The 23817-nt window shown below is 39.4% G+C and overlaps 1 protein-coding gene and 1 long non-coding RNA gene across 2 annotated transcripts in view; one reads left to right on the top strand and one right to left on the bottom strand.

The window, feature by feature from the left end:
* Positions 1-22723, top strand: part of rimkla (ribosomal modification protein rimK-like family member A) — a 43861-nt gene extending 21138 nt beyond the window's left edge. The window contains exons 3-5 of the mRNA XM_022671042.2: positions 7775-7861; positions 12040-12243; positions 13271-22723. Of these exons, the coding sequence (XP_022526763.1) occupies positions 7775-7861; positions 12040-12243; positions 13271-13803 (824 nt within the window). The 3' untranslated portion in view covers positions 13804-22723. The remainder of the gene's footprint in view (positions 1-7774; positions 7862-12039; positions 12244-13270) is intronic.
* LOC125806157 (uncharacterized) overlaps positions 1-23817 on the bottom strand; it is a 437736-nt gene that overhangs the window by 254917 nt on the left and 159002 nt on the right. The gene's annotated exons all lie outside the window — the stretch shown is intronic.

Here is a 23817-nt window from a genome sequence, read left to right as displayed (position 1 = left end):
ACATAAAACCACGGGTGATCAAATCACAGCAGAATTCAATGTGTACCTCAACTCTCCAACTGTTTCCACCATCTATTTTCTAGTCTATTTTCACTCATAAAGTGCACCGGATTATAAGGCACATTAAGTGACACTAGTTAGGATGCCTTCATCGTAGTGAACAAGGTTGTCACCATGTTTCCCTTCTAATAGGGAAGCTGAGGGAAGCCCCTAAATAAACAAAACTCTAATTATTAAACATTTACTTTCAAAGTCAAACAAGTGCTGGATGTTATTCTACACAGATTTCTCTCCTGAAAACTGTTTATTTGGGTGAGTAAACCACTTCTGTTTATTTACAGTAAGCTTAGATTTCCAATATTTTGTCTAAGGGTGAGTTTTCAGTAAAGTTTCTCCAGCACTAAGGCTAGGTGCAGCAGCATTAGCATTAGCCGCTAGACTGCTGCCAGATATAATCACAATATAATTCCACTAAATTCTCCACACCATCTAATCCACAAATCTAATTCATTGCGAGGTGCTATCTTGTGAGGTTGAACAGCTACAATTTGGAGTCTAATAGTTGCTACAGATGGTGGGTGCAGATAGGATGTTCCTAGATCCACAGGGTCATGTGCGTACCCAGCATTAACCATAGAATGCTAATATTACCACTCACAGTGAATAATAGCACAGTGGAGTTGGGTGGTAATGATGGTGACCGGCAGCGTCTGCCTAGAATTGTCCAGACACTAATGCAATTCTGGCAAGAATCCAGATTCCACATCCGCGTTTAATACAGGAAACCACACACACACACACACCATTCTATAGATTTCATGGGACATGGCAAAGATCATGAGACACCAGGGATTCTAGTTCCTGTCTCGTGACATGTGGCATATCTTTGTCTCTGTGCGTACTGTATTTTTCGCAATATAATGTGCAATGCTGGAGCATTAGCATTAGCTGCTATATGCGCTATGCACTAGCCCTTTCGCTGTCCAGAGGTGAGTATATTGGACTGTAGTCTGTGTGTTTACAGTGTTAAAACAAGCTACATAGGACGAACTGCTAGCTAATATCAACCTAGGTTGCCAGAAACCTTAGGGTTCCTCAGTGTTGCACTATTGGGTGGCATTTGCATCCTGCTAGCGCTAGAGGTTAGCCACTAAAGCTAATGCTGCTGCAGCCAGCCTTAGTGGAAATCTGGAAATCTAAGCTTACTGTAAATAAATGGAAGCGCTGTACTCACCCAAATAAACAGTTTTCAGGAGAGAAATATGTGTAGATTAATTTTGTTTTTTTTTAAAGGGTTACAGTTTTATGTACTTGGGCGCTTTCCCCCACGAGTGAGACCTGCTGAATAAGAAAAAGTAAACGTGGCGACACCCCTGTTCCTTTCTAGTGTTGCATAATGTGCCTTATAATCTGGTGCGCCTTTAGTAGAGTTATGAACATCCACGCCCCTAACTCCTCCCTCTCTCCACCCTTTATAAACGGTCACTTCCTCTCTACCTGCGCGTCGAACAACTTGGCACCCACCTCCTCCCCATCTTCATCCTTCTTTCTTTCTTTCTTTCTTTCTCCCTTTTCTCTTCCTGTATCTTTCCTTGTGGCGGGCTTCAGCTTCACGCTTTTCCAGCGGAGCTTCCCCCTGAACTCCTGCCCAAAATCCTCTGAGTTTGCCCCTCCCTCTACTTTCCATTCCAGTCCAAGGGCATGCACCTTATAGTGCGAAAAATACGCAACATATATAAATTTATCTTGTGTACACGTGCTCTCTTTCATTTTAGCAGCTCTAGTGGGGGAAAGGGAACTGAAAGCACGAACAACAAAGACTCAAGCAGGACAGATGCAAGCTCAGCACAGCCGTTTATGTAGGAGTCAGCTAAAAAATGCAGTCCATCGTAGGAGAACCTTGTAAGAGTCGGGCCTGCAGCGTGGCTGGAGTGATTCATTACTAAGCAGACAGAGTTTCAGAGCATGTCCGCCCTTGCATGTCGTAATGTTTGCTTATTCCAGTGTGTTAAAGCAGAATGCAAAACCGTTCAAACAGGGGGGATAATGATGGCCATAATACAGGGCTGCTCCTGCAACAGGGATGCACTGTGTTATAAAAATAAGAAAAATAAGAAAATATATATGAAGATTAAAACAGACTAAAGGTTAAAAATACATATTAAAGCGTAAACCATAAGCCAGCTGTCATTTCATCCCCCTGCTCTGAGCAAATACACAGCTTTAGGACCATTTCTGACAAATCCTCTCCAAATCCTCCACACATGCACACGCGTCCACATCCTCGCGCAGGCATGCGCAGACGTGCCGGAGCTGTTTATGTAACAGGGCTCTGTTTGGAGGGAGAGCAGGCAGAACTCATGACCATCTGAATGAAAACAGAGACCGAGAGGCAGGCAGCTGCTTTAGTGACGTGGGGCTGTCTGACATTTGCTGTTTGCTTCCGTGGCTGTCTGCGTGTCTCTCTCTCTCTCTCTTTCTCTCTCAATCCCCCTCTCTTTCTCTTTCTTTTTCCAGTAGAAAAACTGTAGCAGCTCAAAATAGGGTTTAAATGCTGCACTAAACCAGAAACCAGCAAGCATTGTGTATAACGCTTAGACAGAGGGATCAGGAGGCCACCAGAAACTCCAGCTGTGTTCACAACCCACATGGAAAAAAAAATAAAAAATCCCCCACCAACCTTTCTGCAGCTTGGGCCTTTACAGACCTTCATAGCGGTCTCTGCGCTCTCTGTCTATATCTAGAGAAGCGAGTGGCTCATCAGTCTGTATTAGCCATAGTGATGGGAGATTATGGCCTTTAAAAAAATCTTTGATTTTTTTCACAAAAAAAACTAAGAATCAGACTGTAGATGACAAAGAAGTGGTTCAAACTAGGTTTACCTGTAAAAAAAAAATCAGAACTGAAGCGAACTGAGCAGAATTTTTAGAAAGTATAACCAAGGTAAGACGGATAAACACTTCAGAAATGAGTAGCGATATTCAGATTTCAGATATTTTCGATTAAGAAGATAAAATGTCTATGTAAAATCGCAGTTACTCGTTTTGTGAAAATTAACCAAAATAAGATATATATTTTTTGTTTTATCACTATGTATCAAAGCTGCAGTAATCTTTAACTCCTGAATATAATCTAATCGTCCAATCGCCAATATTTTGGCTAAAACGGAGCAGTTAATTCTTAATTTTAGCCATGTTAAGGATTACTGCAGCTCTGTGTGAGGCTCACAGGAAGATGCAGTTTCTTGTTCAACTACTACATGAAACAACAGAGTGGTCACTCAACTGCAGACACTCTGACCGAGCCAAACTGGCTTTCAATAAGTCGCTGATATTTGTATTTTCCTTGCTGTATCTTTGCACTCTTGAGAAGCACTCTCAAGAGGGATATCCAGTTATCAGTCAGCCTATACAGTGAGTAGCTATTAGAGCAGCACTGTCCAAACAAAGCAACAAACTGGCAGCCCCAATTTACAGTGTTTTTACAGTCATGAAAAAACCTTTGAAAATAGCATTTTCCAGGCCTGGATAAGTTTTGGAAATATAAGAATGCTCAGGAAATTTTTGGAAAAGCATGGAAATGCTCGTCAGCGCATGGAATTCACTCAGAGTTATGTAATGTAACTATGAACAATTTGACATTGTTATTGAAGATTGTTTGTCAGCATTGCTTAAAGTCATGCTTTTTATTAATTAAACCACATATTTTTTAGAATTTTAAGATATAGGCCTACTATAATAAGTTGATTATAGTTGCCATGGAATTTTATTTATTTATTTTTTTGTCCATTTTTCCCTAGATTTTATAAATTATATATTTTTTTATAGTACGACATATATGTTTTCCAAATTTGAATTTAAACAATTGAATCATTAAATGTTAAATCATAACCCCTGTATCATGATGCACATTGTATCGCTGAGTTCTAGCCAATACCCAAAGCCCTAGGTGCGTATGGCCCCGCCCTTGTTTGGTCATTACAATCAGTCGATAATGCATGATGCTGCATTCTACACAGCAGTGAAGCTGCTCTTCTCTTCAGCTCAGATGAACAGACACAGAAAGAGAGTGAGAGAGAGAAAGAGGCACAAGTTATAATTAGTTTTCTTCCCGCTTTTCTCTCTCTCTCTCTCCTCCCGGCGTCTCTCACAAATCACTCGCTTTTTCCTTTCGTCTTTTTCCACTCCGCAGTCCAGCGCACATCTGTCTGCTCCACATCTGCAGCAGCGCCACATCACGCACTGCTGCCCTGGCAGCCGAATGCTGTGTAAGCGCTCGCTATAAGGAATAAAAGAATAAAGCTTGTGGCTGGTTAGAACCTCGATTCGATGCCGGTTACGATTCTGTGGTTTTATAAGCAGTGATTCGTTCGGGTTTCGGGTCAGTAACCGCTGCTTTTCGAACAGTGTGTAACAGCATGCATAAATTCTTGAATGCTTTGTGAAATCTGGACTGGAATTAGTTTGCAATGCATACTTATTTTTATAAGTCAGACTCTAACTCTTTTCCAACGGCATTGCCGAGTAGGGCAAAGAGCGCCATCTACTTTACCCACCCAGAAAGAGCAAGGCCGATTGTGCTCTCTCAGGGCTTCGACAGCTGATGGCAAGCTACAGGATTTGAACTGGCGGTCATAATGCATACTTTTATAAATTGAGATCTCCTTCCATTACAATCCTCTTTTTCTTGTTCTTTTTGAAATACAATAGGTCTCTCTGAGTTGTTTATGATGCTGCAAATAAAACTGTTCTTCAATCTCCATTGTCTGCAGTAGATAGTAAATGAAAGTGCTCAGAAAAAACGAGTCGATCAGGAAAATCACCCATGTCTCTGTCAACCCGTAAATACATGGCCTCGCCCACCTTGGCCAGTGCTAAAACCTGGCTGCAGCAGAGCCGACGCTGTCTATAGCTCTGTTTACACCTCCTAGTTAGCATTAGCTATATTGTGTAAGTAACTATAGGTTTAAATCGGATCTCCGGTTGATTCTGCCTTTTACGGAACCTTAAATATGCACTAGGGAAGCATGGTCTGACAGGGTAGCACAACTTGAAAGAACACCGGTCAAAGCGGGCCCCGTTCACGTTGGATTTTATGATCGAGCGTACAAACTCTGGGGCTTTATTGTGGTGAAACTGCCCAAGCACCAAATCACCAAGTCTGAGGTTCTGAGGTAAGAGTTTAGTAGCGTTAGTTTAGCTGAAAGAAACGTCAGCAATGCCATGGGAAGAGCAGCGTCGCAGAGGAAGGCAGGTCATATTCTTTGCTGCAATGCTGTTGGCCAATCAGAGGTGGTGTGTGTGTGTGTGTGTGTGTGTGTGTGTGTTTCTCTCTGTGTGTGTGTGTGTGTGTGTATGTGTATGTGTTTGTATGTGTTTGTATGTGTTTGTATGTGTTTGTTTGTGTTTGTGTGTGTGTGTCTGTGTGTGTGTCTGTGTGTGTGTCTGTGTGTGTGTCTGTGTGTGTGTCTGTGTGTGTGTGTGTGTGTGTGTGTGTGTGTGTGTGTGTGTGTGTGTGTGTGTGTGTGTGCGTGCATGTATGAATATTCCCATTAGACCATTAGAGTGTGCAACTAGACTTTTTTTAAATGAATGAAAAAACTATTCAATGAGACCTTTTTAATACTCTTTAATTTTCCCAAAAAAACTGACGGTGCGATTTATAATAGTGCTTTTTATGTATGCATTCTACCAGTCGGGTATTAAGGAGCAGTAAAGCCACTATGCTGAAGTACAGCATTATAAAGGGGTTTCTGTGAAGTTTCTCCAGCACTAAGGCTTGGTGCAGCAGCGTTAGCATTAGCTAATGAACAAAATATAGTTAATATAATAATAATAAAACTTAAGTGCGGGTGTTTGTCTCAGTGTTTGCCTAAATCTCTTGGATTTTAACTCACTGAATTCGTACACTAGTAATTGGATACCCCTCTTGAGAGTGCTTCGGTCAGCCCATTCAGTGAGTAGCGCAGCAACACAGCACAGCTCACAGCAATGCTTCAGAATCTTGTTAAAAACAAAAAAAAACAAAGCCTTTTCTGGATAGTAGACAGTTTCTTTTTTTTTTTTCTCTTTACAGAAACCAGCATCACAAGTTCTGTAAATGTTGTTTTGTACCCTTACTGAATGATTTACAGTTTGGCAGTAAATAATAAAAACGAAAACAATTCACAAATGGCACAATTGATCTGTATCCCGGAGCTGTTTGTAGGCTGAGTGTGTATGTATGTGTGTGCACGCCAGCATGCTCACAATCCGCTCCTGTGTTGAGCGTGAGTGTGAAGCGATGGCAGCATTGAGGTGGTGAATGAAGGATCATGGGTCTGTTTGGCAGAAAGCTGCCTGTACTTTAACACACCGCTCGCCCTGTTCCTCTCCAGAATGGCTGAGTAATCTCTCACTTACACTACAGTGAAAATTAGGGTTGGGCAATATGGGCCTGAAGTAATATCACAATATTACAGTTTTTAGTACATACCATTACAACATATATTCAGTTATTTACTCATAATAATACTTAAAAATATATATTTATTAAAATCAATATTTAGTAGAAACTGTTATAGAACAGTAACTGACTCTATGCTAAAAATGTCTATTCTTATTTTTTTTTAACAATTTTTTATTTTTAACTTTCATCATCAAATTATACATCAATCATCTTGTGTTTTTTTTTTTTTTTTTTAACTGCCATTATATAGAATTGCAGGTGTGAGCTGCGTTCTGTACTGCCACACACATTGCTGACACGTGTGCAAATTGCGTTATAGACTTTGTAAATAGGTCAAATTTGATTTGATTTGAAATTTGAGTCATGTCCACTTATTTTACAGTCATATGAAAAAGTTTGGGCACCCCTTCCCATCTGCCTTTCTGATATTTTTCTTGGCCTGCCACTTCTGGGCTTAACAAGAACTGTCCCTGTGGTCTTCCATTTCATTACTATGTTCCTCACAGTGGAAACTGACAGGTTAAATCTCTGTATTCTTCCCCTGAACAACTATGTTGAACAATCTTTGTTTTTAGATCATTTGAGAGTTGTTTTGATGAGCCCATGATGCCACTCTTCAGAGGAGATTCAAATAGGAGAACAACTTGCAATTGGCCACCTTAAATACCTTTTCTCATGATTGGATACACCTGGCTATGAAGTTCAAAGCTCAATGAGGTTACCAAACCAATTTTGTGCGTCAGTAAGTCAGTAAAACGTAGTTAGGAGTATTCAAATCAGTAAAATGATAAGGGTGCCCATACTTTTGCACCGGTCAACTTTTGGTTGAATGCATATTGCACATTTTCTGTTAGTGCAATAAACCTCATTTCAATCCTGAAATATCATTGTGTCCATCAGTTATTAGATATATCAAACTGAAATGGCTGTTGCAAACACACAAATATTTACAACTAAAAATGATTAAGATTAATAGGGGTGCCCAAACTTTTTCATATGACTGTATTTAATGATACTCAGTAATGGTAATATGGTCTATATTATACATAGATGGGGAAATATATATTATATACTCTATCATTGATGATCTATAAGTTTCCTTGTCTTTAAAACGGTGTACTTGCTTTGTTATGATGTTCTTTTAACAATATACCATTTATATGGAGTTTAATGGTTCTAAAATGGCAGTAATATTGTTTATCGCACTAATGTCTGTGATGAAATATCCACTAAAAACTATAAAGACATTCTTAATGGAATTTAATCTAGTCTTTACACTCTTGGTAAATCTTTATATCTGTGTTTTTCTCTCTCTGTCTCTCCCCAGGTGGTCACGACAACTTTCGTAAGATGATCGACGAGGCCGAGCCGCTGGGTTACCCCGTGGTGGTGAAGAACGCTCGGGGACACAGAGGTAAGACCCCGGCTGATCTGGATCAGCTCCAGGGCAGACTCTCTGTTCTCAGATCAGCACAGAGCAGCCCATCTAACCTCTGACCTCTTCTGAGGAGTGGCTGCACATCTCACATTCCACATGCAGATGAAGGAGTTAAGAACAGAGCAGGGCATGCTGGGAAGGAGGCCCAGAACTTGCTGGGGGGGAAAAGGCTGAGCACAGATCACAGTAAAGCAGTGGCTATCTAAAGAAAGAGAGGGAGAGAGAGAAAGAGAGAGATGTGATAAATGAAGATCAGCTGTTTCTGAATGTAACCAGCTGAGAACGCTCAACACACTCATTCTTTTACCTCCAGAGAGTGTTAAAACTGATGGGTGCTGGGCAGACTCCAGCTCTGATCAGGTTATGCTGTTAAAAGGCTCTCAAAATGGGCCTTTAACAGAAAAAGCTCTGTAGATAAAAGCTGAATAGACACTAACTTTAGACCCATTCTGCACAGTCTAGAGTGTGTGTGTGTGTGTGTGTGTGTTTGTGTGTGTTATCTTTGTAGTTTTCCTAAATGTCTTGGAGGAATCGTTAGTAAAAAGTAGGGCTGGGCGATTTTAAAATCAGTTTGGTAGATTGTTGCCTGAATACTAAAAACAGCAGAAATCTAGAGCTTTCAAATATGTACTTTTTTATATACCGTATTTTTCGGACTATAAGGCGCACCGTATTATAAGACGCACTATCAAAGAACGCCTATTTTCTGCTATTTTTCCATACATAGGGCGCATCGCATTATAAGGCGCGTTAAGTGACACTAGAAAGGGTGCCTATATCAAAGTGAACAGGGGTGGCGCCATGTTTCCCTTCCCCCACCGGGGGGTGGTCGCTTGCCGGTGGAGCGTCTCAGTATACAAATCTAGCTATTTCAAAGTCAAACGAGTGCTTGATATTAATCTACACAGATTCCTCTCCTGAAAACTGTTTATTTGGGTGAGTAACGTGCTTCAGTTTATTTACAGTAAGCTTAGATTTCCAGATGTCCACTAAGGCTTGCTGCACCAGCGTTAGCATAGCTATCCGCTAGCACGCTAGCTAGTCCCCTAAACCAGTAAAGTTAACCCAAACTTAAACGACAGCGTTACACTGAGTAATCCTGCGTGTTCTGGTAAGACAGTGAGATATTAGCTAGCGATTCGTCCCCCGTAGCTTGTTTTAACACTGTAAACAAGCAGATTACAGGCTGATAAAACTCACCTCTGAGAGAGTTAGCGCTTAGCATCTAGCTAATGCTAGCCAGGCAAAGCAGCACAGACTTACAGGCCGATAACTCACCTCTGAACGGTGAACGCTTAGCGATTAGCATCTAACTCTAATAATACTGCTCCAGCAGTATTAAAAGTGCTAAATTTAGAAAATACTGATCTCTGAACAGTGAAAAAGCTAGCTAGCTAAGCGGTATTGCTGCTCCAGCCTCGGAGCGGCACGGCTCTGCACGGAGTGTGTGTTTACTTCTCCTTACACCTGACGGGTAAAATTTAGATAATACTGATCTCTGAACAGTGAAAAAGCTAGCTAGCTAAGCGGTTAGCATCTAGCTAATGCTATTGCTGCTCTGCACGGAGTGTGTGTTTACTGCTCCTTACACCTGACGGGTAAAATTTAGATAATACTGATCTCTGAACAGTGAATAAGCTAGCTAATGCTATTTGCTGCTCCAGCCTCGGAGCTGCACGGCTCTGGACTCTGTATAGCACTGAAACTCTGTATAACGCTGCACGGAGTGTGTGTTTACTGCTCCTTACAACCTGACGAGTAAAATTTAGATAATACTGATCTCAGTGAATAAGCTAGCTAGCTTAGCGGTTAGCATCTAGCTAATGCTATTGCTGCTCCAGCCTCGGAGCTGCACGGCTCTGGACTCTGTATAGCACTGAAACTCTCTATAACGCTGCACGGAGTGTGTGTTTACTGCTCCTTACAACCTGACGAGTAAAATCCATACAAAAGGCGCACCGTATTATAAGACGCACTGTCAATTTTTGTGAAAATTAAAAGTTTTTAAGTGCGCCTTATAGTCCGAAAAATACGGTACGTTTATTTAAGTGAGTCAAAACTATTCAACACCAATAAAAATGGCAACCCATATAAACCCATATAATATACAAGATTAATTTAGCTTTTTTTTTTAAGAACAGTAAGCAGCATATGTAAATCAGTATTTTTTTTTTTCTTCAATAAAACTGGCATTCATTTCATAAAAAAATAGTAGATTAATTTACCTTTTTTCAAACAAAAAGCAGTTCCCTTCCCTTATTATACTGAACACTGGAATATAAATGACCCTATATTTCAGGAAAAATGCAAAATATGTAAATCAGTACTTTTATTTTATTTATTTATCTGTTTGCTTATTATTTTTAACACATTTATTTTTGAGGCAGTCAAAACCGTCCAGCACCAATAAAACTGGAATGCAACCAATATAAAAAATAAAATGTATAGATAAATTTAGCATTTTTAAGAACAGTAAGCAGCTAACTTTCCTTACTATACTGAACATGATGCAAAAATATTATTTTATATTCTCATACACTCATATATTCCAGCAAAAGTGCAAAACATGTGAATCAGTAGTTTTTTTTTTTTTCTTTTCCCATTTATTTTCAAGGGAGTCAAAATCATCAGCACTGATAAAATTATAAAACTATATTTAGCTTTTTAAAGAACAGTAGGCCGCTCCCTTTCCTTACTATACTGAACATAGTGCAAAAATATTCTTATATTCTTATACTTATATAGTCCAGGAAAAGTTCAGAATATATCAATGCCACGTAATCTTTTTATTTTTTTATTTTTTCTACTGAAATTGCATTTGACAGCTTCTGTACATGAAGATGTACAATGTCTCTAATGACATTTTGAAAATTGCATTTTAAACTAGGGATGCAAATTTTTTTTATAAATACAATCCTATATAAAAATGAACCCTAATACTCCTTAAAAGGCCCTGACTTATGTTTCCTCTGTGTGTTCTATGTTATCTTGGTAGTTTTCAGTGCTGCTCTGGGAGAATGTTAGTAGACTCGTTAGTAGAAAGTGCAGACGGCCAAACTTTCGTAAGAAGATGCCTGTAGCTCGTAAACACATTGAGGAATTCCACAGTGTTGGAGGTCAAAACCTGCTTCAGGCCAAATTCCTCACTCACACTCATTTACACACACACACACACACACACACACTTTGCCTTGATGTGTAAAAATGCACCCAACAACAAAACTTTGCTGGCTCATCTCAGCACAAGGGTCATGGCTTAAATAGTCACAGTGACTGTTTTTGTTTTTTTATTGAATTGTTTGGACGATATATTGTACTGAACATAATTGCATTAGTGGGATAGGATTTATTGCATTCATAGAATGATAGTAATTTTAAGACCCATTTTATTGCAGTCATACCTATAAACTTCTAATTATTAAGAATATACTGAGATTTAAAAAAATAATAATTATATCCCAATTCTAAAATCTACCTAAAAAAGCCAAAACTTCAGTAGAAGACATACAGGCTTATATGAATCAAGTCTTACATTGTTTCTGAAATAATATTCCTAAATCACTGCCATAAAATGGTCTTTAAATGAAGAGCATCAAAATACATTAATTATGCTCTGGAAATTGCTGGTTTGAATCCTGTTTATGCACCTTGCCATCAGCTGCCAGAGCCCTGAGAGCACAAAACTGGCCTTGCTCTCTCTGGGTGGGTACAGAAGATGGCGCTCTCTCTTTCCCCTCATCACTCCTAGGGTGATGTGGATCAGCACAAGGCTGCGTCTGTGAGCTGATGTATCAGAACCGTATCGCTGCGCTTTCCTCCCAGCGTTAGCGCTGTGATGCTACTCGGCAATGCTACAGCATCAGCAGCAGTTCAAAAAGAGACAAAGTCTGTTTTTACATGTGTCGGAGGAGGCATGCAATAGTCTGCAACCTCCTTGTTTTGAGGCATCACTAGTGTTGGGGGATATACAGCTGAGTAACGGCTGAAATTAGTATTTTGGCCCAAAGCCGAAGCATGTGTTTTACTCTCTAAAACCTGGAATTCAGCAAGGTTTGTACAGGCAAGGCAGTTTTTCTACATTACATTCTACATTTTTTACAGCTTTAAGTACCTGAGAATGAGCGCAATCTCTGAATGTCTCGTTACCTGTGCAGGTAAGGCGGTGTTCCTGGCGCGGGACAAGCACCACCTGTCCGACCTGTGTCACCTGATCCGGCATGAGGCTCCGTACCTGTTCCAGGAGTACGTGAAGGAGAGCCATGGGCGGGATGTGCGCGTGGTGCTGGTGGGCGGCAGGGTCATCGGGTCCATGCAGCGCTGCTCCACGGACGGACGCATGCAGAGCAACTGCTCCCTCGGTATGATCAGGGCTCGTGGGGGGAGGGATAATACGACTATATATATATATATATATTATTGCTTTGCTACACAATAAGCTACCGTATTTTTTGCACTGTAAGGCACATTTAATCCTTTAATTTTCCCAAAAATTGATGGTGTGCCTTATGTATGAATTCTACCAGTCAGGTTGTAAGGAGAAGGAAAGCTATATAAAGACAGTTATACAGGAGTTTACGTTTAGTTCACTAAACTTTTTCGCTATTTCACTGTTCAGAGGCGAGTGTTATCGGCCTGTAGCCTGGAGCAGCATTTGCATTAGCCGCTAACCATGCTAGCTCATAGTTCAGAGGTGAGTATATCGGACTGTAGGCTGTGCGTTTACCGTGTTAAAACAAGCTACAAGGGACGAAGCGCTAGCTAATATCACCCTGGCTTACCGGAGCACTCAGGACTCCTCTGTGTAGCCCTCTAGCGGTTAGCTGCTAATGCTCCAGCCTTAGTGCTAGAGAAATTTGGGAATCTAACATTACTGTAAATAAAGGGAAGCACTTTACTCACCCAAATAAACAGTTTTCAGGAGAGAAATCTGTGTAGATTAAAATCCAGCACTCGTTTAACTTTAAAAAGAGTTTTTTTTCCATTATTATTTATTAAAGTTTTGTTTACTTAGCTTAGCTTAACTTAATTCGGTACCCCCTCACCTGCTGAATTAGTTGTAAGTTCCTTATAGTGTCTCTTAAAATGCTCCTTATAATTCATTGCACCTTATGCCCGAATCAAACTACATGATTTTAGCCCGATTTTTACCCAGATTCTATCCTCCTCCGCCTGTAGGTCCTCTGCCCTACGAACTCGCGCAAGAACGCTGACGATGATTGGTCAGAGAGAACATCGTGAGGGATCAAAATGTAGTCGTGTAGTCTGAGCTTGTCACTACAGTACGAAAAATATGTTAAGCTAAATAAAAATGCACAGTATTGTACTTTTAACTTTCATCAACTCTCTCTCACTCTCACTTTTTTTTTTTTTTTTCTCTCCCTCCAGGTGGTGTGGGCAGATTGTGCCCCCTGAGCGAGCAGGGCAAGCAGCTCGCCGTGCAGGTGTCCAACATCCTGGGTATGGACGTGTGCGGGATCGACCTGCTGCAGCTGAACGACGGCTCCTTCGTGGTGTGCGAGGCCAACGCCAACGTGGGCTTCATCGCCTTCGACCAGGCCTGCGGGATGGACGTGGCCGGCATCGTGGCCGACTACGCCCTGTCGCTCCTCCCCGGCCGCCTCACCCGGAAGATGTCTCTGCTGTCGGTGGTGTCCAGCGCCAGCGAGACCAGCAGCGAGCCCGAGGTGTGCATCCCCACCGAGGTCTGCATCCCTACTGAAGTGTGCATCCCTCCGGAGGCGTGCCCGCCCGTCGCTACCTGTGCCATTCCTGACGGAGTCAGCACCATGAGCACGAGCTCGACCTCCAGCGAGAGCGAGGCGGAGCTTACCGAAATTGGCCACAACCCCGGCGCTGCTGATCCTGCCTACAACATCAACTCCCTCCTCGCGAAGGAAATTAAACTGTTGACTGAGTGAGCTGACGGAAAAACAGCCACTACACACACATACACACACTGACATACACACACACACACTGACATACGTACACACACAGAGTACATGTACATACAGGCACATAACAACAACAATAATAATAATACAGTACAGTGGTCAGCTGCACACACACACACACACACACACACACACACACACAGAAACACACTCATATATAAATACAAACAGACATAAACCCCCCTCCCGCGTGTTGCCGCTGTCGTCGTCGTCCACGTTGTCATCTTTGTCATCGCCTTCATAACTAACCCACCATGTTATAAACCCATGCTGGTCTGAGGCTGCTCCCCTGACGTTGCTGTTCCACTGACAATGACTGTGCAGATGTGTGGAGGTCATAGTGCCGTCGTGTGTGTGCGCGTGAGAAAATAATAAAATGGGGCACCTGGTGAAGTGTGTACACTCCGGCTATCTCCTCCTGCTATTTTGGTGGCGCACTACAGCCTACCTACCTACAGCTAGCTGTGCAGTGTACATTCCCACCAAGTTCTCCCCCTTTTTTTTTTTTTTTTTTAAATGCACTTTCCTGAGTGCAGTTGAGCGGTGAGGTTGAGCGTTTGAGTGGTTCCTGCTGTAGTTCATCATCTGTAGATCATTCAGGGTGCGAAGTGATGGGAGTGTTTTTTATTTTTATTTGTTATTTTTTTTTTATCATACACATACACACAAACAAATATATTAAAGCATCCGTTCTGATCACACATGCATCCAAACAGGGCTGAATTAATAGAGAATAGAGCATAGATATAGAGCATAAAGCATGTAGATGCACAGTCCTAAACATGCATATATATATATATATATATATATATATATATATATATATATATATATAACCTCTATATAGCGCATAGCAAGTTTGTGCATCAAGCCAGAAGAAGCATGAATTGGTCCTTCAAGCACAAATGCAGCCCCCCCTCGACTGCAAGGCTTGCCGAACGTGCTGCGTGTGCTGCAGTGATTTTAGATTTTTTTTTTTTTTTTTAAGATGGATGCAGTGCGTGAACGCCTGCGTTCGCTCGTTCGACCGCTTGAGTGATTGATTAGTTAATCAATCGCTGGTTTAGCATGAGGCGAGAACTCGAAGCGCTCTAAAGTCGTCTTCTCGATTTTATCCAACAACACAAAACACACCCAAGCAAATAGTACTCTGAATAGCACTGCAAAGAGTTAACATCGCTCTCAGAAACACACAGGAAAAAGAAGAAATAAAAACACCACACACAGCAGACATCAGCATTAACACACGAAATCAGAGACTGGAAAAGCTGTACATATTATTAATTATTCCCTCACTGTTTTACTGTTACAACGGACTCGCAGCAACTACTTCACTGTGCAGAGCATGGATTTGCTCACCGTGTTTTTAACTTAAGTGGTTTTTGTCTGTATTTAATAAAACTCCTCCTTATCTCACAAGCACAACGACCCGCCGCTCTGCCACTTCAGACAAGGTGTTTACTGAGGTTTACTGGTTTATGGATCTTTTAGTGGGTAGTTTTATCATTTTTATTATGATGATTATTATTTTTAACATTAGGATTTGGGTAGAAACGGGTTTAAGCTGCACAACCACAACCTTTTTCACAGAGAGAGACTCTCTGCTCACGCCTGGCATATTATAACACATGCGTCCTGGGTGATATAATCTGATCTGATATGACCTTTAAGTGATCGATTGCTTTAATTGAAACACATTGATATTCTTATACCTGGTGTTTTAAAGTCCTGAGAGAGACTGTGATCAGATTTCTCACATTGTTCCAGCTCTGTTTCAATCTGTATGCAATCAAATCCTCAGCCCAAATGAGCTAAGATGAGACTTTAAATTTCCCTATAAGTCTTTTTTTATCCATTAGTTTGGTTTGTTTTATTGCAGCCTGCTTTCCTAACCCGCACAGACGGTGGACGGTAGGCCTGTCACAATAATTACTACTAATCAAACCTTAAGGTTTTACAACATATGGGGACACATCATTTCCAATTTGAGCTATTTATACCATATTTTTCGCACTATAAATCGCACCGGGTTATAAGGCGCATTTATACGACTTTAATTCTTAAAATAAAAAATTCAGATAAGTCAGGCAAGTCAAAAACGAGTGCTGGATGTTAGTCTACCCAGATTTATTTGGGTGAAGCATTAGCATTAGCGGCTAACCGCTAGCGGTAATGCTAATGCTGCTCCAGCAGTGCTAGCTGGGCTAAGCAGAAGGCTACAGACTGATTAATACTCTCCTCTGAACGGCCAAAGAGCTAGCTTAGCTTAGCTTAGCGCTGTTAGCGGATAATGCTAATAACTGTGTACTTCAGCGAAGCAGCTTTACTGCTCCTTAATACCTGACTAATTTAAAATCTATAAATTGCGCCTTTTGTATGAATTTTAAATGTTCCTTATAGTGCGTAAAATATGGTAGTCTCTCTCTCTATATATATATATATATGCATGATATATTAGCTACCCGTTATGTGTACTCATATTAGTACTTAGTAGTGAAGAAAGCCCATTAATGTGAAGGAGCCAGTACGTCAACAGCAGTTTCATTTTTTGATTTCTTATTTTTTATTATTATTTTTTGTTTTTGTGTTTGTAGGATATTTTAACATGTTTACATTCCAGTTCCGTTGTGTGAATATTTTTTTTAAATAATTAAACTTCATTGCTCATTAAAAGTAATGTGTGAATGCATTATGGTTTCTATTGTTTTATTGTTTTATTTGTTTCATTTTATTTAAATTGGTCTTTTTTTAAATTTTGGTGTGGTGTAGTGGATAACCACCATGTGGGATACTGGGGTTCAATTCCTGGTCTGGGTCACTGGACCAATAAGAGTCCTTGGGCTGGACTCCTAACCTAACACTATATTGGCTCTTATTTGTAATAAGAATTACCTTGTAAGTCAGCCAAGTGCCTTACAATATAAAATGACAATAATATGAATTCATTTCACAGTTATACAAAAAAACAAACTATATATTGTCCAAAAAGTGGTTATTGTGACAGACCTATTGGATTATATGGTATTGTGGTTAATAAAGTGGGTGTGGCTTTGACACTTGCCTGTGTAGTCACACTAAAAAAATAAAAGTAATAATATAATAATAATAATGTGGACGTGAGAGTCTCTGATCCCCTCTGAATTAGATTTTACGATATACACTGTGTTTTTGCCTCTTTACGACTTTATGATCTGATCATTCATGGACGCATGCCAGGTGTGAACGGAGTCAGAATAAGCTCAGTTCATTCATAAACATCGGGATCTTCCATCTTCTTTTGTCATTTTAGTCTCTCTATTTTATTTTATTAATTTTATTTAGTAGATGAATAAAAAACATTCACAACAATAAACAAGTCACGACTTTGGACGCATTAAAAAACAAACAAACAAACAAAAAAACTTAATTTTTCAGAACCGTTCACAATGTTGAACTATCTCTTTAAGAGCATCTTCTACCCACCCACGGCCACCGGGAGTACTGAACAGTTCAGTTAATGAGGTGGCCATTGTAGAGTACCTGCTGTCCCCCATTTTAATGCATGAGCTGCTCTGATCCAGTCAGACAGGCTCTGAGTGGGCGAGAGAGAAAAGAAACAGAAAAACGAGCCGCGTTTTAAATATATACCTCAAAACCAGGAGCTGTTCTCACTGCCAAGTATTCAGTTCACTCCTCCAGTTCGTGCCCGTTCAGACCTGCATGTGCTGATAGTACCTATTACCTCTTTTTTAACCCTTCGTACCTTTACCGCTCTCATATATATATATATATATATATATATATATATATATATATATATATATATATATATATATATATATATATACACACCATACTAGTGCATCTTAAAACATTAGAATATCATTCAAAAGTTACTTTATTTCAGTAATTCGGTTCAAAATGTGAAACTCATATATTATATAGATGTATTACACACAGAGTGATCTATTTTAAGTGTTTATTTATTTTTATTGTTGATGATTTATGGCTTACTGCCGATGAAAACCCAAAAATCAGTGTCTAATCAGAAAATTTGAATATTATATAAGTAGCACTGTGGGTAGTGTGCCAAGTCCTGCTGGAAAATGAAATCCGCATCTCCTTAAAAGTTGTCAGTAGCAGAGGGAAGAAGCATGAAGTGCTGTAAGATTTTGTGGGAAAAGAAAACTGCACTGACTTTAGACTTGATAATAAAACACAGTGGATCAACACCAGCAGATGACAGACATGTCTCTCCATAAAACCATCCATGTCATCTGCTGGTGTTGATCCACTGTGTTTTATTATCAAGTCTAAAATCAGTGCAGTTTTGTTTTGTTCCCTCTGCTATTGACAACTATTATGGAGATGCAGATTTCATTTTCCAGCAGGATTTGGCACACTGCCCACACTGCCAAAAGTACCAATTGATCTTATATAATGTTCTAATTTTCTGAAACACTGATTTTTGTGTTTTCATTGGCTGTAATCCATAATCAACAATAAAAGAAATAAACGCTTAAAATAGACCACTATGTGTGTTTAATACATCTATATAATATGAGTTTCACATTTTGAACCGAATAACTGAAATAAATCAACTTTTCAATGATATTACTTTTTTATTTATTTTATTTTTTTATAGATGCACTTGTGTGTGTATGTGTATATATACTGACTTGTAGCATTTGAGCAGTTCCCACAATTCCACACAACAACTAGGACTATAAGAGCGCAGGTTAGGCTCAGCATTTTGCCAACACTAATTGTTCATAAGCTACTTAGCTGTTTGGAATTGATTTGTTTGTTCAAAAACAATGAAATTAAAACAAACAAAAAAACTGTCGAATCAAATGGGTGCTAGAACTTGTCTCCGAATCCGGCCTCTCGCTCTGTTCAGACCGAGACGAATTCCTCTACGTTTGAAGGAAACCTTTTCAGAACACAATATGAAATGCAATCTGTGAACTCTGACATGACATGAGATATTAAAAAGGTATTTAGAACCATAACTCCGTCCTTGTCTTCACCTTTTACTGACTCTTCCTCTGTTTTGTCTGTTCACACCTATTCTCTGAATTCAGATCAAGTCTGGATGCAGCTCACATTGTTCACACTGATCACACAGTGCAGCTCATTTTCACTATGGACCAAACACGTCAAATGAAACAATTCACGTTTCACACAAACAAACAAAACAAGTACTGTTTACATTGCTAGATTTTAGAATTCAGATTGAAAAGTAGTTTTTACATTTCTGAAACATTGTGAATCTGGATTGTTTTGAGCTGAAATACGTTCTTGGAAGAATTAGTTCCCTAAGTTTACACCTGATCACTTCATTTTACTGGTATCTGGACTGGATTGTTCACTGATTGGGCCGTGTTCACACTGTACATGCTCAGTGCTCACTTATTGGCTGTGTGGGTTCCTCCTGTTGAAAGGCCTCATGTCTCTGAAGCGATTCACGATTATTCAAAAATAACTGACCAATCTGAATGTTGTGCAGTGTGAACATAAACTGATTAAGTCAAGTAAGCTGTGTGGGACAGAATATGCAAATTGGCTCATTGTGTGGCAATTATTATTGGTGCTTCAGTTGTTGTGGGAGGGATTTTGGTTGTCGAATAGGGATGTGAGGGATGTGTTTACACTGCTTTAACAGACTGATTCAGATCATCTTCTGAAGTGGTTTAAGGGATCAGATTTGTCTCCATTTTGGAGCGTTTACACTGGCTTGGTCCAATCCAGATAACAAAAATCCTTATATTCAAGACGCATGAAGTGACCGGGTGTAAACAGGGGCCTTTGTTCCAGTTTACATTGAGTTTGAATTCAGATTAAAAAATAGTTTTTACATTTCTACCACATTGTGAATCTGGATTGATTTGAGCTGAAATAAGATCTTGGAAGAATTTGTTTCCTAAGTTTACACCTGGTTACTTTATGTGACTTGTATCTGGACTGGATTTTAAATTAAATAAGTTGGAAGAGCATGAAGGCTCGGCATGGGTTCCTCCTGGTGAAAGAACAAATGTCGATTAACGAATTACAATTATTCACATAATCTGAACACTGAAAACATTGTGTAGTGTGAACGTGGAATTGTTTAGTCAGTAGAGTAAATCTGATTCCTGTGTGGGACGGAATATGTAAAGTGGCTCATTGTGTGGCAATTATTATTGGTGCTTTAGTTGTAGTTGGAGGGATGTGTTTACACTGCTTTAACATGATACTGTCTCAGATCACCTTCTGAAGTGGTTTAAGGAATCGGATTTGTCTCCGTTTGGGAGCGTTTACACTGGCTTGGTCCAATCTAGATAAAAAAAAAAAAAATCCTAATATCCAAGACGCATGAAGTGGCCAGGTGTAAACAGGGGCCTTTGTTCCAGTTTACATTGAGTTTGAATTCAGATTAAACTCAGGGAAGCAGCCTGGATCAAATCCCTCCCCTGTTCTTTTCACACACACACAAATACACACACATACACACACACATGCGACACATCCATCCTCGACAGAGTTCTATAATGTGTGTCTACCATCAAAACAAAACAAAAAAATATTAAATTATTAAGAACAAAACAACAAAAAAAGATACTTGTACCATGAAGGTCAACATGCATTTTTTTCCTTGCTTCTTTTGCATTGTTCAGTGTTTGTTTTTCTGTTTTTTAAGGATTAAACTGGTTTGTGTGCACTAATCTCATTGGTGGAAATGGGAGACTGTGAAAAAGGTGGTTGAACTAACCAAGGCGGGCATGTAACGACTGAAGTGTGGGCACACACACACACACACACTCTCACACACACACATACGCCAACCTGTCACCACCCTCCCCGCGTGTTGTGACTCGATGTACCGTGTGTGATGTGTTCATCATTCCATCACCCCTCAGAAGAGCAAATGGGTAGCTAGGCAACGAGAGACACACTCGCCATCTCTCTGCAGCGGGCACCGTTAACAGGGCCAGAGTGCGTTTACAAGCACTTCATAATAATCTGATTAGAATCAGATTTCTGCAGTTATCTGGTTATCTGAGTAGTCATGTAAACACCATACTCTGATTTATTAAATAAATTAGGCGTAAAGTCTAGAAATCTGATTTAAAAATCGGTTAAAAAGAGGATTAGATTGGATTTTAATTCAGTAATCGGATTTATACTTGTAAATATGTCTGCGAGTAAGTGAAAACAGATTGTGAAAGCATTATTAGCTGAAAAAACGTATGAATAATTCCCTCTATCTGATTACTCAAATACATGTAAATGAGTTAATCAGATCACTGACTGAAAAAAGTAAAAAAAAATTACATCCAAATACTTCTTCACCTACTTATGTAAACTCAATTCAGAGTTTTTTAAACGTGTTCATTGGACTACTTACAAACTTGCTGTTTATATAATTTATGTAAACAGCATTTTCCGATTTACTGGGAGGATAGTCCCAAATTCAGATTGAGGAAGGGTTAGATTGGATTTTAACTCAGTAATCAGATTTTTTACTGTGTATATACTCTTTACTATGTCTCCATAAATGAAAACAGATTGTAGCATTATTAGCTGAAATAACTTACTAAGAATTCCCTTTACCTTATTATTGAAATACATGTAAATGCGTTAATCAGACCACTGACCTGCATGCATGTGTATAAAAAAAGTAAAAAATTTAATTCCAATTATTTTTTTATCCATCATCTGATTACTCTAGTTCATGTAACTGTTATAATTGGACTACTGACAAACATATTCAGATATTCTAGATAGGAGGATAGTCTAGAAATCAGATTACAAATAAAATAGCTAAAAATGTATTGGATTGGATTTTTGTTCAATGATCAGATTTATACTTTTAACTATGTCTGAAAAAAGTGAAAACAGACTGTGGTAGCAGTACTAGCTGAAATAATGTAGCTATTACAATTACTGCCTGACTCATATAAACTCATATAAACTAGATTATTTCCTCTATCTGATTACTTGAGTACATATAAATGTGTTAATCAGACCACTGTTCTGCATGCATAAGTGAACAGAATATTTCGACTTTCTAAATAGCAGTATTGTCCAAAAATCTAATACAAAAATTAATAAGGAATTAAGGAATGATTGGATTGGATTTTAGCTCAGTAATCAGATTTTGCATTGCTACATGCATTAAAACAAAAAGTAAAAATCCAATTACTTATTCACCAACTTGTGTAAACTCGTGTTTTCCCATTATCTGTTTACTCAAGTTTATGTAAATGCATTAATCAGATTACTGACAAACTCTGATGATCTGCAGTAATCAGATTATGAAGTGCATGTGAACGCAAATGCATTCAATTCCTGAATGTGTCCGACTCCAAACCAAAACCTGACGTCCAAGAGCGAGATCAGATTTCAGTGCATGTAAGTATTAAACCAACATTCCCGCCAAATCATTCGTTTGGAATTTGGTCAGAAACGAAGCATTATTGCCAAACCTAGATCAGATATCGTCTGATAATTTTCTGATAATCTGATCGCTTTATTTACCACTTTAAACCCCACTCTCTAAAGTCTGAGACAGAGAGAATGGGAGTTTTACTCATTGGGTGAACAGTGTAAACGACTATTTATTTCTAATTGCTGCTAACATTCAGCTCTGTTGCTACACAGGATGTAAAAGGGAAAGACTCCAGGTGTTTTTATTATTATTATTATTATTCACTTCGTCGCCTCTTTGTTCTGTTTTTTTTTTTTTCCTCCAAGGTTCAAGTTCCACCTGAATGCCAAAAACACAAGCAATGTTGTATAATTTAATACTAGGGAAACTACTAGTAATAGAACTCTAACATTGATGTTATGTGTTATGATATTATAATTATAATAATAATAATGATAATAAAGACATTTTACAAATGTCCGGAACATGAAAAGAGCTTTGGTGGCTTGTGTCCTTATTTGATGTGATCATTCTCATCATCATTTAAATTGATTTAGATTTATAATACACCAACACTAGAGCAGATGGGTCATTCAGCAGAAATGTCCACTTTTGGAATGGGAAAATGTCTTATTGTATTGGCTTATATGGCTAATATTGGTGAATATACATAAATTACATTTTTTTTTACTTTTTATATGCATTTCTATATGTAGTATTGTGTGTACAAGAAACTTTAACACTGGGAAGAGTTACAACAGTGACAGTAACACCAGTGACTGTGACACCAGAGACTGTAACACTGGTGTCTGTAACACTAAAGACCATAACACCAGACAGTAACATTGGTGACAGTAACACCGTAAACTGTAACACTGATGACTGTAACACCAGAGACAATAACACCAGACACAGTAACACCAGAGACAATAACACTGGTGGTCGTAACACCAAAGACCATAACATCGGTGAATGTAAAACTGTAAACAGTAAAAGCGGATACAAAAACACCAGAGACAGTAACACTGGTGAATGTAACACCAGAGACTGTAACATTGGTGACTGTAACACCTGACAGTAACACTGGTGACCTTAACACCGATGACTGTAAAATCGGAAACAGTAACACTGGAGACAGTAACACTGGTGAATGTAACACCAGATACTGTAATACCGGTGACAGTAACACTGGTGACCTTAACACCAGTGACTGTTACACCAGAGACAGTAACACTGGTGGTCGTAACACCGGAGAGTTACACCGGTGACTGAAACACTGCAAACAATAACACCAGACACAGTAACACTGGTAATATAGATGACAGTAACACCAATGACTGTTACACTGGTGACAGTAACACTGGTGACTGTAACACTGGCGACTTTAACACCAGAGACAGTAACACTGGTGACCTTAACACCGGTGACTGTTACACTGGTGACCTTAACACCGGTGACTGTTACACCGGAGACAGTAACACTGGTGGTCGTAACACCGGAGAGTTACACCGGTGACTGTAACACTGCAAACAGTAACACCAGACACAGTAACACTGGTAGTTCTAACACCAGAGACAAGAACACTGCTG

The sequence above is a fragment of the Astyanax mexicanus genome, chromosome 12, assembly GCF_023375975.1.
Source record: "Astyanax mexicanus isolate ESR-SI-001 chromosome 12, AstMex3_surface, whole genome shotgun sequence".
Lineage (NCBI taxonomy): Eukaryota > Metazoa > Chordata > Actinopteri > Characiformes > Acestrorhamphidae > Astyanax > Astyanax mexicanus.
Note: the sequence above shows the minus strand (reverse complement) of the source record. Positions and strands in the feature narration are given on the sequence as shown.